This window comes from Carcharhinus amblyrhynchos, chromosome 17 (genome assembly GCF_965287045.1).
Source record: "Carcharhinus amblyrhynchos chromosome 17, sCarAmb.v2.hapA, whole genome shotgun sequence".
Lineage (NCBI taxonomy): Eukaryota > Metazoa > Chordata > Chondrichthyes > Carcharhiniformes > Carcharhinidae > Carcharhinus > Carcharhinus amblyrhynchos.
Genome location: NC_137340.1, coordinates 44,143,853 through 44,157,466, shown reverse-complemented (window position 1 = coordinate 44,157,466; position 13,614 = coordinate 44,143,853). Strand labels below are relative to the sequence as shown.

At 44.4% G+C, this 13,614-nt stretch overlaps 1 protein-coding gene across 1 annotated transcript in view; it reads left to right on the top strand.

The window, feature by feature from the left end:
* The window catches only part of LOC145354481 (VPS10 domain-containing receptor SorCS3-like), a 1,074,210-nt gene that overhangs the window by 885,047 nt on the left and 175,549 nt on the right, over positions 1 to 13,614 (top strand). The window contains exons 10-12 of the mRNA XM_080205878.1: positions 1,732 to 1,878; positions 7,258 to 7,360; positions 10,506 to 10,594. Of these exons, the coding sequence (XP_080062004.1) occupies positions 1,732 to 1,878; positions 7,258 to 7,360; positions 10,506 to 10,594 (339 nt within the window). The remainder of the gene's footprint in view (positions 1 to 1,731; positions 1,879 to 7,257; positions 7,361 to 10,505; positions 10,595 to 13,614) is intronic.

The following is a 13,614-nucleotide window of genomic DNA, read 5'->3' as shown; positions in this document are numbered from 1 at the left end:
CACTCTCTGCCTCCTATTTGACAACCAATCCTCTATCCACGCTAACACCCTACCCCCAACTCCATGCTCCCTGACCTTCTGCAATAACCTCTTGTGAGGTACCTTGTCAAACGCCTTCTGAAAATCAAGAAAGACCACATCCACCGGCTCTCCTCTATCCACCGCCCTAGACACATCCTCATAGAACTCCAGTAAATTTGTCAGACACGACTTCCCTTTAATGAAACCGTGCTGCGTCTGCTCTATCAAGCAGTTCCCCCTCAAGATGCCTTGCTATTTCCTCCTTGATGACGGATTCTTACATTTTACCTACCACAGACGTTAAACTAACCGGCCTATAATTCCCTGCCTTTTGCCTGGCACCCTTCTTAAACAACGCCGTAACATTAGCCGTTTTCCAATCTTCCGGCACTTGCCCGGAATCCAGCGACGTCTGGAAAATAACCACCAAGGCATCCACTATCACCTCCGCCATTTCTTTCAGGACCCTCGGATGCATTCCATCCGATCATGGTTGCCCCGCGTTACCTACCTCTTGTACAAAGCAATCTCCAACCAGAAACAGACTGAGCCTTCCCTTACACATTATAGAGTGGAATTTTCTCATCCTGCCCACCAAGGGAATCGTAGCAGGCGGGAGAGGACCATGCAAAGATCTGTTGGCCTCCAGCAGGCGTTTCCGGTCTTGGGACGAACACGGCTGGAAAATCCTGCCTGTAGAGTAAATCAGGGTTCACACTCACACGGCAACCAACTCCACAGCTTTACATACCAAAGATGAATCAAATCTAATGCATTACATCTTGAAAGGTTAACACATCGCCTCACAATGAGCAACACTGGGAGAGATTTGCAAGCAGACTGAATCAGTTAGATTGCTAAGGAAGCTGACAAGTTCAATCTAATTAAAAACAAAAGTTAGGGTGCATTTCATATAGTTCTACACACAAAAAATGAGAAAGATGCGAAGTGAAGAGAAATTGAACCGTGTAGGTCTATACTCTCTGGAATTTAGAAGAATGAGAGGAGATCAAATTGAAGTATACAAGATGATAAAAAGTATGGATAAAGTAGATGTGGAGCGTTGGTCGGGCATTCTAGGATGAGAGGTCACAATCTTAGGATAAGGGGTAGCAAATTTAAAACAGAGCTGAGGAGAAACTATTTCTCCCAAAGGGTTGTAAATCTGTGGAATTCGTTATCCCAAAGTGCAGTGGATGCTGGGACAGCGAGCAACTTTAAGGAGGTGTTTGACAGATTTTTAATTGGTAATGGGTTGAAGGGTTATGAGGAGAAGGCAGGAAAATGGGGATGAGGAGCATATCCGCCATGATCAAATGGTGGAGTGGATGAGATGGACTGAATGGCCTAATTCTGCTCCTATATCTTATGAATTTATGAACCGGTAAGGCAGACAAAATACCTGGAATCGGTCCAGACACAGTTGAATATAAAAGTGAAAGATTGCATGTTTCTTCCAGATTGGCAAGATAGATGTGTCCTTCTTGTTCACAGGCCTCTTGTAAAATGATTATGATTCTAACTGTTTTTGACAATTAATTTGTCACAAACAGGTGACTGAAAAAGGTGAGTTCAGTGAAGCAAGGAATTTGCAAGCTTCAGGACTTGAGTCAATAGCGTGTAAACCTTAATTTTGAAGCATCTTGGGAGTTTTTAAAAGCTAGTCCCCATTTCTGTTGATGGTATTTCAATTGTAACCATTTTTCCTAGGTAGCAGGCATAAAGGGAATGTTCTTGGCTAACAAAAAGGTACAAAAGCAGGTAAAGACCTTCATCACATATAACAAAGGACGGGATTGGAGACTGTTGGAGGCTCCCACCACCGATCTGAAAGGCAATGATATTCATTGCCTTCTGGTAAGCGGCCTTTCCAAAACATCATATGTGAGTAGTTTCAAAGTGTGATTTTATTTAGGATTTTTTTTATATCAATATCATGAACTAATATATATTAAGTAAGAAATTAATGATGAGAGGTTGAGGATCATGATCAGTATGTTCTCACAGCCAATTAAAATAAAAATATAGTGGGTCAAAGTTAGCTGCATGTTCATTGATAATAACTTTTCTTGGAAAAAACATGAGAAAGTCTTTCTGATTGTCCCTCGCTCAGCATTAACTGATAATCCAGAGTAATGGTACTAATTTCACCCACCTACCAACAGGAGCATTGAGCCGAGACTTCCTGTCTCAAAGCTGGAATTTAACTGGGGAGGCGAAAGCTGAGTGGTGTTATCATCAGACTATAATCCAGAAACTCAACTAATGTTCTGGGGACCCGGCTTCGAATCCCACCACGGAACTGATGGAATTTGAATTCAATGAAAAATATCTGGAATTAAGAATCTACTGAACACCAATTGTCAGAAATACCCATCTAATGTGTTTTTGGAAAGGAAATCTACCATCCTTACCTGGTCTGGCCAACATGTGACTGCAGAACCACAGCAATGTGGTTGACTCTTAACTATCCTTGGGCAATTAGGGATAAACAATAAATGCTGGCCAGCCAGCAATACCCACAAATGAATAAAAAGAATTTGTGTTAAATCAAGGTTTCCCAAACTTTGAGCCACGGAACTCCTACTGATCTTCTGAGAGCATTGGGGAAACCCAAGCATTCTCATAATGTTGACACTTTTATCACCACAACATCAGTGTGAACACAGAGTTAAATGTGAACCTGTCTTTCCTAGCTATGTTTCTGTGTATATTCATAATTAGGAAGGGGCACACAGCCACAAATACCACCTATTGACCCCCTCACATTAACCCCTGGCCGAGCCACCCTCCCCTGGCCCCTTAACCCTAACCCCTGGAAGTCATGCCCACTTGGGGAATCTAAAAAGTTCTCTTATTCCAAAAATATTTAAGTCTCACCTTTTTTTATTTTAATGAATGGAGTGATACTGGAAGCTGATTCATATATTAGACATACATCTCTTTGTTTCACACACACCTCCCCTGCTGTCGCACAAACACTCTACTACACCCCTCCCAACTCCACTGCCCATCTCTCATTCTCTCCACAACTCACCTCACCCACAATCCTTCACCTCCTTCCCATACACACATTCAGGCACATCCAATCATCCACTTGCCTGGATGGATGCAGCTCCAATACCACTCAAGAAGCTCGACACCATCCAGGACAGAATAGCCGACTTGATTGGCGACTCATCCACCACTAACACAGCAGCATGTGACATCAACAAGATGCACTGGAGGAATGCACCATGGTTCCTTAGGCAGCACCTCCCCAACCCACGAACTGCTACTGTCTGGAAAGACAAAAGGGCAGCAGATACCTAAGAACACCATCATCTACAGGATCCCCTCCAAGTCACTCACCATCCTTACTTGGAGATATATTGCCATTCTTTCAATGTCACTGGGTCAAAATCCTGGAACTCCCTCTCTAACAGCACTGTGGGTACCTGCAGCACGTGGGCTGCAATGATTTAAGAAGGCAGACCACCATGACTTAGAGAGCAATTAGGGAGGGCAACAAATGCTGGCCTGGCCAGCGATGTCCACCCCCCATGAATGAATAGAAAAGACCCACTTGAGCTAAAACAGAACACACACTAAGTAAATCTGATACAATTTCTTAATAACCTCCAAGGAGTCAGAAACCAATAATTCTTTATTACATTCAATTCTGGTGTATTGATTTATCAATTAATTTATGTTGCCTTTGGCAGAGCTTAAAGAGTATAACCCCGAGGTTGGATTTTAGTAAAAGGGGCAATTTGTATTTCAACAGTCAATTATTCCATTAGCTGGTGGCTTTTTGCATGTTGTGATGCATAACACAGCTAATGGGTGAACTGGACATCAGATAGAAATCGTTTAGATTCTCTTACTACCTGGGTAACTTCTCTATACTAACAGGGCAGTTTACACATGCCTATTCTTCATTGGATTCTAATTTGACCAGTAAGCCTTTAATGCATTAGTCCAAACGGTCTCTGCAATAGACTCTGTCTACCTTTTGCTGCACTCCAACAGTCCCATTAACTAATGAAATCTATCTCTGCTAGCAACTGTTCAATCTAATCTCTCTACCCCAGTAACCCATCAGTGCACTCCATTTATCCAATCGAATCTTCAACATACTCCATCTTTCTCAGTAATTATTCTTAATGGCCTAGATAACCCTTCAATGCACACTCTACAAATCATAGCTGGATCTATTCAATGCAATGCATTTCCCAGTAAGTTGTTAATAATGGCACACCTACTGCAGTAATCCTGTTCAACAATTGCATCTTTTTATTAAGGCCCCTTTATTATGAAAAGTCAGAGCTAGAACTAAGAATATATCACCATTACCCCTCCGCGCTCTGCATGATGTCCCATTCCCTCTCCCCGTGATGCCCCATCCACCCCCCCCATGATGTCCCATTGACTCTCCCCGTGATGTCCCATTGACTCTCCCCGTGATGTCCCATTGACTGTCCCCGTGATGTCCCATTCACTCTCCCCGTGATGCCCCATTCACTCTCCCCGTGATGTCCCATTCACTCTCCCCGTGATGTCCCATTGACTCTCCCTGTGATGTCCCATTCACTCTCCCCGTGATGTCCCATTGACTCTCCCTGTGATGTCCCATTCACTCTCCCCGTGATGTCCCATTCACTCTCCCCATGATGCCCCATTCACTCTCCCCGTGATGTCCCATTCACTCTCCCCGTGATGTCCCATTCACTCTCCCCGTGATGTCCCATTGACTCCCCCCGTGATGTCCCATTGACTCCCCCCGTGATGTCCCATTCACTCTCCCCGTGATGTCCCATTGACTCTCCCCGTGATGTCCCATTGACTCCCCCCCCGTGATGTCCCATTGACTCTCCCTGTGATGTCCCATTGACTCTCCCTGTGATGTCCCATTCACTCTCCCCGTGATGTCCCATTCACTCTCCCCGTGATGTCCCATTCACTCCCCCCGTGATGTCCCATTCACTCCCCCCGTGATGTCCCATCCACTCCCCCGTGATGTCCCATCGACTCTCCCCGTGATGTCCCATTCACTCTCCCCGTGATGTCCCATTCACTCTCCCCGTGATGTCCCATTGACTCTCCCTGTGATGTCCCATTCACTCTCCCCGTGATGTCCCATTGACTCTCCCCGTGATGTCCCATTGACTCTCCCCGTGATGTCCCATTCACTCCCCCCGTGATGTCCCATTCACTCCCCCCGTGATGTCCCATTGACTCTCCCCGTGATGTCCCATTGACTCTCCCCGTGATGTCCCATTGACTCTCCCCGTGATGTCCCATTCAATCTCTCTGCATGATATCCCATTCAATCTCTCTGCATGATATCCCATTCAATCTCCCATGATATCCCATTCACTCCCATGACCATGGGATGTCTCTGTTCTCTCAATGTCACTGCCAGCAACGTCCAACTCACCATCATCCCCCTGCACTGTCCAACTCCTGTATCCCACATTCCACCACACGATGTTCGATTTAACTGACATCTGCTCCCCAGCTACCTTCCTGCCCAGTAGACTGTCAACATGCCCGCTGGTCGGTTGGAAGAGCTGTTGAAATGATTTATATCAGGTCTTGCTGTTAAATTGACTGGGGCTAGTGGGAAATGGGTTCCTATCCAGTATTCCTTCCCACCCACTCTTACCTCTTAAAGTCAGAGTTATTATCAGATCCTATGTCTAAACAGAAAATCTCTTTAAATGGGAAACTTTGTTCAAGCAAAATTAAATTGGGAATATGCATACAATGCATTATTTATTTATTTATACATGTTTTATTTATTTCCTAACTATTTACTATCCGTCTACCCATAACAAAAACAAGTGCAAGATTGAAAACTCTCAGTCACTTACCCTTAATTGTTAACACGTTCAAAATGGCGCAGTTAAGAATGGTTAATATTTCTGGGGAGCTGTGTCAAACCCCCAACGTAACACTGAGGTAGTTAATTAAATAATGAAACAGCTTGTTGTTTAATGATTGAGCAGAAAATATTGACAGCAACTTTAACATCAGAGTTCATTGCTGAGCTGCGTGCAATGAAAAAAAATTCTGGTTACCATAACAACGGTGACTACTTTTCAAAAGTAAGGCGATGGCTGCGAAGCACTTTAAGATGCCTGAGACATGAAAGGCCCTGTATGCCGGCAAGTTCTTTCTTTCTCCAGTAATGGCGATTTAAATGTAAAGCCTACATTTTTTATGAGTGCGTTTCAGGCAATGTTGTCTTTAGTTGGCATCAAAGAGATTCAGTCTCTTCCTAATTCAGTGCTGGGAGATCCTCCATGATGGGCTGTCCTGGTGAGCTTTACACTGCCTTCTCTTCCTCCAAAAAGAATATCAAAGATGGAGGCTGGAGGGCTAAAGGGAGCAGGACATTGCCAACTGTGACGTGCAGAATGTCGGAAGACACCCTCATTTTTCTTCTCATCCACCTGGAACAATCACAGAAGCCCTGGTTCTTCTCTTACATGCCTGAGCTTTGACTGCAAGGGCAGCGATACCACCATTTTCGCAGCGATGATCCCGTCACCTCAATTCTAAGTCCCAGCGGCTTGGCTTCCCTTTGAAAAATTCATCTGAAGCGAATGTTCAAAGCATGAACAATGTCGAGTCACCGCGAACCTCCACACTTCTTCCCCACTGTACTGGAGGCAAATCGTGAAGGAATAAAGCGCACCATTAAACACATCATCTTTACAAGTTGGTCAAATTAATTTTTAATGCCTAGTGCAAACAGAATACAGATTGTGAGGCATGAGTTCTATCCCACTTGATATCAATCAAATCCAATGGATCTCGCTAAGATGGATACAATATTCCTGCTCAGTAACGCTGTGAAAATTCTGAAACCGAAAGAGAAAACGCTGGAAAACCTTAGCAGGTCTGGCAGCATTTGTAAGGAGAGAAAAGAGCTGACGTTTCGTGTCCAAATAACCCTTTGTCAGATCCTATGAAAATTCTAGCTGGTCACATCTTACAGAGAAACATAGAAAACAGAAGCAGATGTAGGCCATTTGGCCCTTTGAGCCTGCCCCACCACTCATTTTGATCATCAAATTCAACATCCTGATCTCGTCCTTCCCCCCCCACCCCCTGCCCAATATATTTGACCCCTTTAACCCCAAGAACTAGATGTAATTTCTTTACAAAAAGTTCCAGTTTCTTGTAAATGTTTGTTTCTGAGGTGACTTTAAGTTTCAGTTCGAATTAATTCTTCATTTTTCTTTGCAGCCATATTGTTCACTGAACCTACGCTTGAACGTGGCACAGAATCCCTACACTTCGGGAAATATAGGTAGCAAGGACTCAGCACCCGGGATCATCGTGGCTTCAGGTACTGAATGCATTTGAAGTATAGAGTACATTCCTCTGCAATCTTTTCAGTATTTTTAATGTGCAGTTCAAGATGCATTTACACAGATCCATTCCAGTCGATAGGGCCTAAAGCCAGGCAAGGGGAATTAGTGCTGGAAAACAAAACTTTTTTTTATATGTTAGATAAGCATCTGCGCTCTCCCAGCAGTTTAGAATATGACAAAGGCTATTTTGCCTCTTCCAAAAAACATGCTTTCCTCTGTCCTCTTCCACTATGGGACTGTCATTTGGGAACAATTATTTGAAGGCTTGGCAACCATCGTATCTCACTTAATCAGTCATCTATCACCTGGGCAGCAAGAACTGACCATTACACCTGGCCTCTGAGTTCATCTCCACCCATTGCCAAAACTAGTGATCTCCTCAAGTGGGTTAACCTCGCACATTTCCCATGGCTAATCCATCTAACCTGCACATCGTTGGATGGTGGGAAAAACCGGAGCGTCTGGAGGAAACCCGCGCAGACACAGGGAGAATGTGCTAACTCCACACAGACAGTCACTCAAGGCCAGAATTGGACCTGGGTCCTTGACACTGTGAGGCAGCAGTGCCAACCACTGTGAGGCAGCAGTGCCAACCACTGCGCCATTGTACCCGAACAGGTGCCAGAACTAGGAGATTTTCACAGTAACTTCATTGCAGTGTGAATGTAAGCCTACTTGTAACACTAATAAAGAAACTTTAAACTTTAAACATAGAAAATAGGAGGTAGAGTAGGCCATTTGGCCCTTTGAGTCTGCTCTGCCATCCATTATGATGGTATTATCTAACTCAGTAACCTGTTCTCGCTTTCCCCCCATATCCTTTGACCACTTTAATCCCAAGAGTTATGTCTAACTCCTTCTTGAAAACATACAAGGCAGAATTTTTCCGTCCCGCTACCATGGGACTCCTAACAGTCAAAATCCACAGTTTTGTGCTGGGAAATCCCTGATACGAACCAATCAAATTCTACAGGACTGGACAGGGTAGATGGAGGAAGGATGTTCCCGATGGCGGGTGCGTACAAAACCAGGGTTCGCAGTCTGAGGAAATGCAGTAAACCATTTAGACCTGAGATGAGGAGAAATTTCTTCACACCTAGAGTGGTGAGCCTGTGGAATTCTTTACCACGGAAAGCAACTGAGACCAAAACATTGTGGGTGGGATTTTGTGGTCGCACAACACCAAGACCGGAAAATCCAGCCCAAGGTCAACGGACCTTCGCATGGTTCCCACCTGCCCGTTACGGGTCCCGTAGCAGCAGGACGGAAAAGTTCCCTCTTGTATGTTTTCAAGAAGGAGTTTGGTGGGGTTAAAGGAATCAAAGAATATAAGGGGGAAAAGCGAGAACAGGCTACTGAGTTGGATAATCATCTATGATTGTAATGGATGGCAGAGCAGACTCGAAGGGCCAAATAGCCTACTCCAGTTCCTATTTTCTATGTTTAAAGTTTATTTATCAGTGTTGCAAGTAGGCTTACATTCACACTGCAATGAAGTCCCTGTGAAAATCCCCTAGTTGACATGGTCCGGCGCCTGTGGAAGAATTTAGTATAGCACCTAACCAGCATATCTTTGGACTGTGGGAGGAAACCAGAGCACCTGGAGGAAACCCACGCAGACACAGGGAGAACATGCAGACTCAGCACAGACAGTAATCCAAGCCAAGAATCGAACCCAGGTCCCTGGCGCTGTGAAGCAGCAGTGCTAACCACTGCGCCACCATGCTGCCCAATGTTTCTGTATCAGATAGTTTCTTGCCCCCTGAGACAGCATGAGGCTAACTTTAACTGGCGCACCTCATTGCCATTCTGTCAGTTCACTTGAATAGTGGAAAGTGGATGTAAAGACACTGCCTCCCTGAAAAACTATACAGCCCTTGGATACCCATTGGCATGATGTGGAGATGCCGGTGTTAAAGTCCAACAGGTTTATTTGACAGCATAAGCCTTCAGAGTCTCGCTCCTTCTTCAGGTGAGTGGGAGTTGTGTTCACAAACAGGTCATATGCAGACACAAACTCAATTTACAAGATCATGGTTGGAATGCGAGTCTTTATAGGTAATCAAATCTTAAAGATACAGACAATGTGAGTGGAGAGAAGGCCAAGTATAGGTTAAAGAGATGTGTATTGTCTCCAGCCAGAACAGTTAGTGAGATTTTGCAAGTCCAGGCAAGTCATGGGGGTTACAGATAATGTGACATCAATCCAAGATCCCGGTTGAGGCTGTCCTCATGTGTGCGGAACTTGGCTATCAGTTTCTGCCTTCACGACACACGACAACGCAGAATCGCTGAGCATCTCATCTGTAACCTCCCCCCACACCCCCAACTTGCCTGGGCTTGCAAAATCTCGTTAACTGTCCTGGCTGGAGACAATACACGGCTTTAATTTGTGCTTGGCCCTCTCTCCACTCACATTGTCTGTACCTTTAAGACTTGATTACCTGGAAAGACTTGCATTCCAACCATTATCTTGTAAATTGAGTTGGTGTCTATATATGCCCTGTTTGTGAATATAATTCCTCACTCATCTGAACAAGGAGCGAGTCTGTGAAAGCTTGTGCTGCCAATTAAGCCTGTCGGACTTTAACCTGGTATTGTGAGACTTCTTACTGTACCCATTGGCACTCAGGGAGTATAGTGGATGAGCCTTCGCCAAATAGCTAAGGAGTTAAATCTGGGTCGGTGGGGGGGGGAGGCCTAAACGTTCCTTGTTTAGGCCTCCTCTGCTCTGAAGAGAGCCTCCAGGTAATTCCGTACATACTTACTCGATAAAATTTCCAAGCAGAGAAGTTTCGAATTAGAATAAAAAAATTAAAAATACAGGAAATTCCCCATGGTACTGGCAGCATTTGTGCAGAGAGAAACGGAGTTAACCTTTTGGCCTGTGACCTTTCATCTGGGCTAGAGTAGCGATTATAATGGAGTTCCAACATGCATATCAGAATAAAAGGACACTTGGATGACTCTGAGATGGGGGGAAAATGACTCTGGGAGGGTGGTGAGCGGCGCTACATGAATGCAAGTCTTCCTCTATGGTTTTTCGAGACTAGTGAGTTGTAAGCTTGGGTTGTTGTTGGCAATGGTGGCTGATCTTTCGTGGCTTTGCTTGATTTTCAGGCAACATTGGCCCGGAGCTGGTAATGGATGAGGAAAATCACACTGGCGGCATGTTCATCTCCTCAGACGGAGGAAATACCTGGAGACAGGTAACAGCAATGAGAAGGCTTTGCAGTGGATCAGTCCCCGCTCCTAACTAGGACCTGACCCACTTGGCTATTAAAGGTGGTTTTTAATTGCAGAATACAGGTCAGAAAGGTCACTGATCAATTTTTAGTCTATATTGGTTTGGTTGATCTCAGCTGTAATTGGACATTGGCTGTCACTACAGCAAGTTCGCGAAAAGCAAAATCCATTGGATGAATAATCAGTTACGCTGCTGTGCTGATGTTGGTTGTGAGAGCCACAGTGTTGCCCATACCACAGCGTGTACATGCTCCTTGTTACATTGTAATTTGTTAATGTGCCTCTGGCTGCAATTCTCTGGCCATTCACGTCCCACCGCTCTCAGCCAAATCCCCACTCACTGCAGCAGAGAATCCTGCTGGCGTGGACGGCCGGAGAATTCCAGCCAATGTATCAGCGAGAGCATGCTTTGGCAAAGTGTATTGTCGAGCTAATTGCCTCATTAGAGACAGATCACAATCACTATGTCAATCTCCTGAACAGTATAAATGGATACAGAGAGGGGGACTTTATATGGAGCCTGTATCCCTCCTGAGTTGGATGCAGAATAAACTTGCTGATGGTAAAAGATACACTGCTGTGTTATTTCTCCTTGTCAGAGATGGGTCATGGTCACTGGATCAATCTCCTAAAGAGTATAAATGGACACAGCTGGAACTGTTGTTGTGGGTATTTTATATGGAGTCTGTATCCCTCCTGAGCTGGATGCAGAATAAACTTGCTGAAGGTAAAACACAAGGTGCTGCGTTATTGTTCCATCATATACTAACAGTTAATATTAACAAATGAAGTATTTTTACATCACCTGAACAGGCAATCTTAGATTGCCTTTCCAACCAAAACCCAGCATCTTTGACAATGCAGTGCTCCCTCAGTGCTGTTGTCAGACCAAATTATGTGCTCAGCTTCAGCATTAGGACATGACTCCCCAATTCCCTAATTCAGGAACATGAAAATGATCCCTCAGCAAAACTACTGCTGGCCATGGGCTGGTAAAGCGTGGTATTTTTTTTCAGACAGTTTCATGAAGACAGTTTGCCTTTAAGTAAAACAAGCTGTGGCCCAGGGCATGAAGGCTATGGTCAATAGCAGTTTATCATCACTAATCATTCATTGTGATTCACACAGTCTGTAAGATAGACACAGGGGTGTCATGATGGTATCATTTGTGTTCCTAAATGAGACTTGTGCGATCAGCAGCAATATCTCATCTTGCAGCCAATTCAGCAAATTTCTGCCAATATATAAAAAAATCGCTTTCATGTTCAAGAGAATATTGAGTTCAATAAACCTTTTGGAGGTTTCCAGATAAATAATCTGATAACAATTTTCTACGCACTGACAGTGAGATGAAGTCAGATGTGGGGAGAGTCGCAGCAAAACAAGAAACATGCATCGTGGAAGATTTCTACACGTTAAAAAAAGCAATGCAATTTACAAACATTCAAAATGTCAATGCCCACAGCACATTTATCCCTTGACTCAGAGGAGCTGACTACGTTGAAAAAACTTTGACAGCTCCTACCTCAGTACAAAAGAAACTCCAAGAAGGTGCTTGCTTTGATAACTGGTGGTAAAAGTTGTCTAAAATGTATCAGAAAGTCCAAAGTTCATAAAACACAAGACTTAAGAGCAGGACTAGACCATTCAGCCCTTCTAGCCTGGTCTGCTATTTTATACAATCACGGCTTGTCTTAGGTTTCAATTCCATTTTCTCACCTATTCCCCATGTCTCTTGATTCCCTGAGACACCAAAAAATCTGCCCATCTCAGTCCTCCCCGCCCAAAGATTTTATCATCATTTTTGCTTTCAAGTGTACTCAATTTTCTCAACTACAATTTGACATCGATAGTTATAATTTGGAATGAATTTAATACCAAATTTGACAGTGCACTCAGAGTTGTTAAGTGCTGTCAAAGCTATACCAGTGTATGGTCAATGCTATCCAGCCCACTCAAAGTAATCCAAGGCACTCAGTGGTATCCAGGGCGCTCAGTGCTATCCAGCACTCTCAGAGGTATCCAGTCCACTCAAAGCAATCCAGCCCACTCAGAGTAATCTAGCACACTCAATGCTATCCAGCATGCACAAAGCTATCAAATTCGCTCAGCGACTGCTTTGAAAAATACAAGGGATGTAATTAGTTAATCTGAATTTAATCAATTTTTCATTTAGATTCAAAAATTGTTCTGCTGCATAGTTTGAGAGCACCATTCAATCCCCAACAATTCATTATGTATTTTAATCTCAGAATCTATGAAATTCATTCACCCACTCCCCAGCTGTCAGGGTATAAACACTATTCCTAATCTCCAAACTTTCCCCCTGCAGTCTGAGGGTCTAAACTCTTCCCCCCTCTCTCTCCCAGTCTCCAAACTCTCCCCCCTCTTCCTCGAGCCTCCAAACTCACCCCCTCTCATCCCTTTCCTGCAAATACTCCCAACTTTCAAACACACCCTCCCTCCAGCACTCGCATTACACATTCCCACGGTTCTGCTCCCCACACGGATATCAGATCTTGGCAGGACCGCCTCAGAAAATGTTACTTTTGTCATCCTACTGGCCCTGTCAATGGAGATCTTCTGTTGGTGGGGGAAGAAGTGGGACAGTGGAAAGTGGAGGGGATTGAAAGAGAGGGGTAAGAGGGAAAAGAGTGAGAGAGGGGAGAGAAGGAAGAGAGATGGGGTGGGGTTGGAGAAGGGAGGAAGAGAACATCTACAGTATGTGTGGGGGCCCCACCTTAGAAGTTTGACTTTTGAAAACTTGCGGGCTGTTTGCAAAGAAAATTGTTTGTGTGTGTGTGTGTGTGTGTGTGTGTGTGTGTCTGTGTGTGGGGGGGAAGATAAATAGGGGATGATAATTGCTTGGGGAAGAATTAAAATTGATCAACAGTGGGTGTTAGTGGGGGAAATTGCTCTGGGGCATTGAGGGGAGACAATTGCACAATCCAGAGATGGTGCGGGTGCTGAGTGGACATGGCGC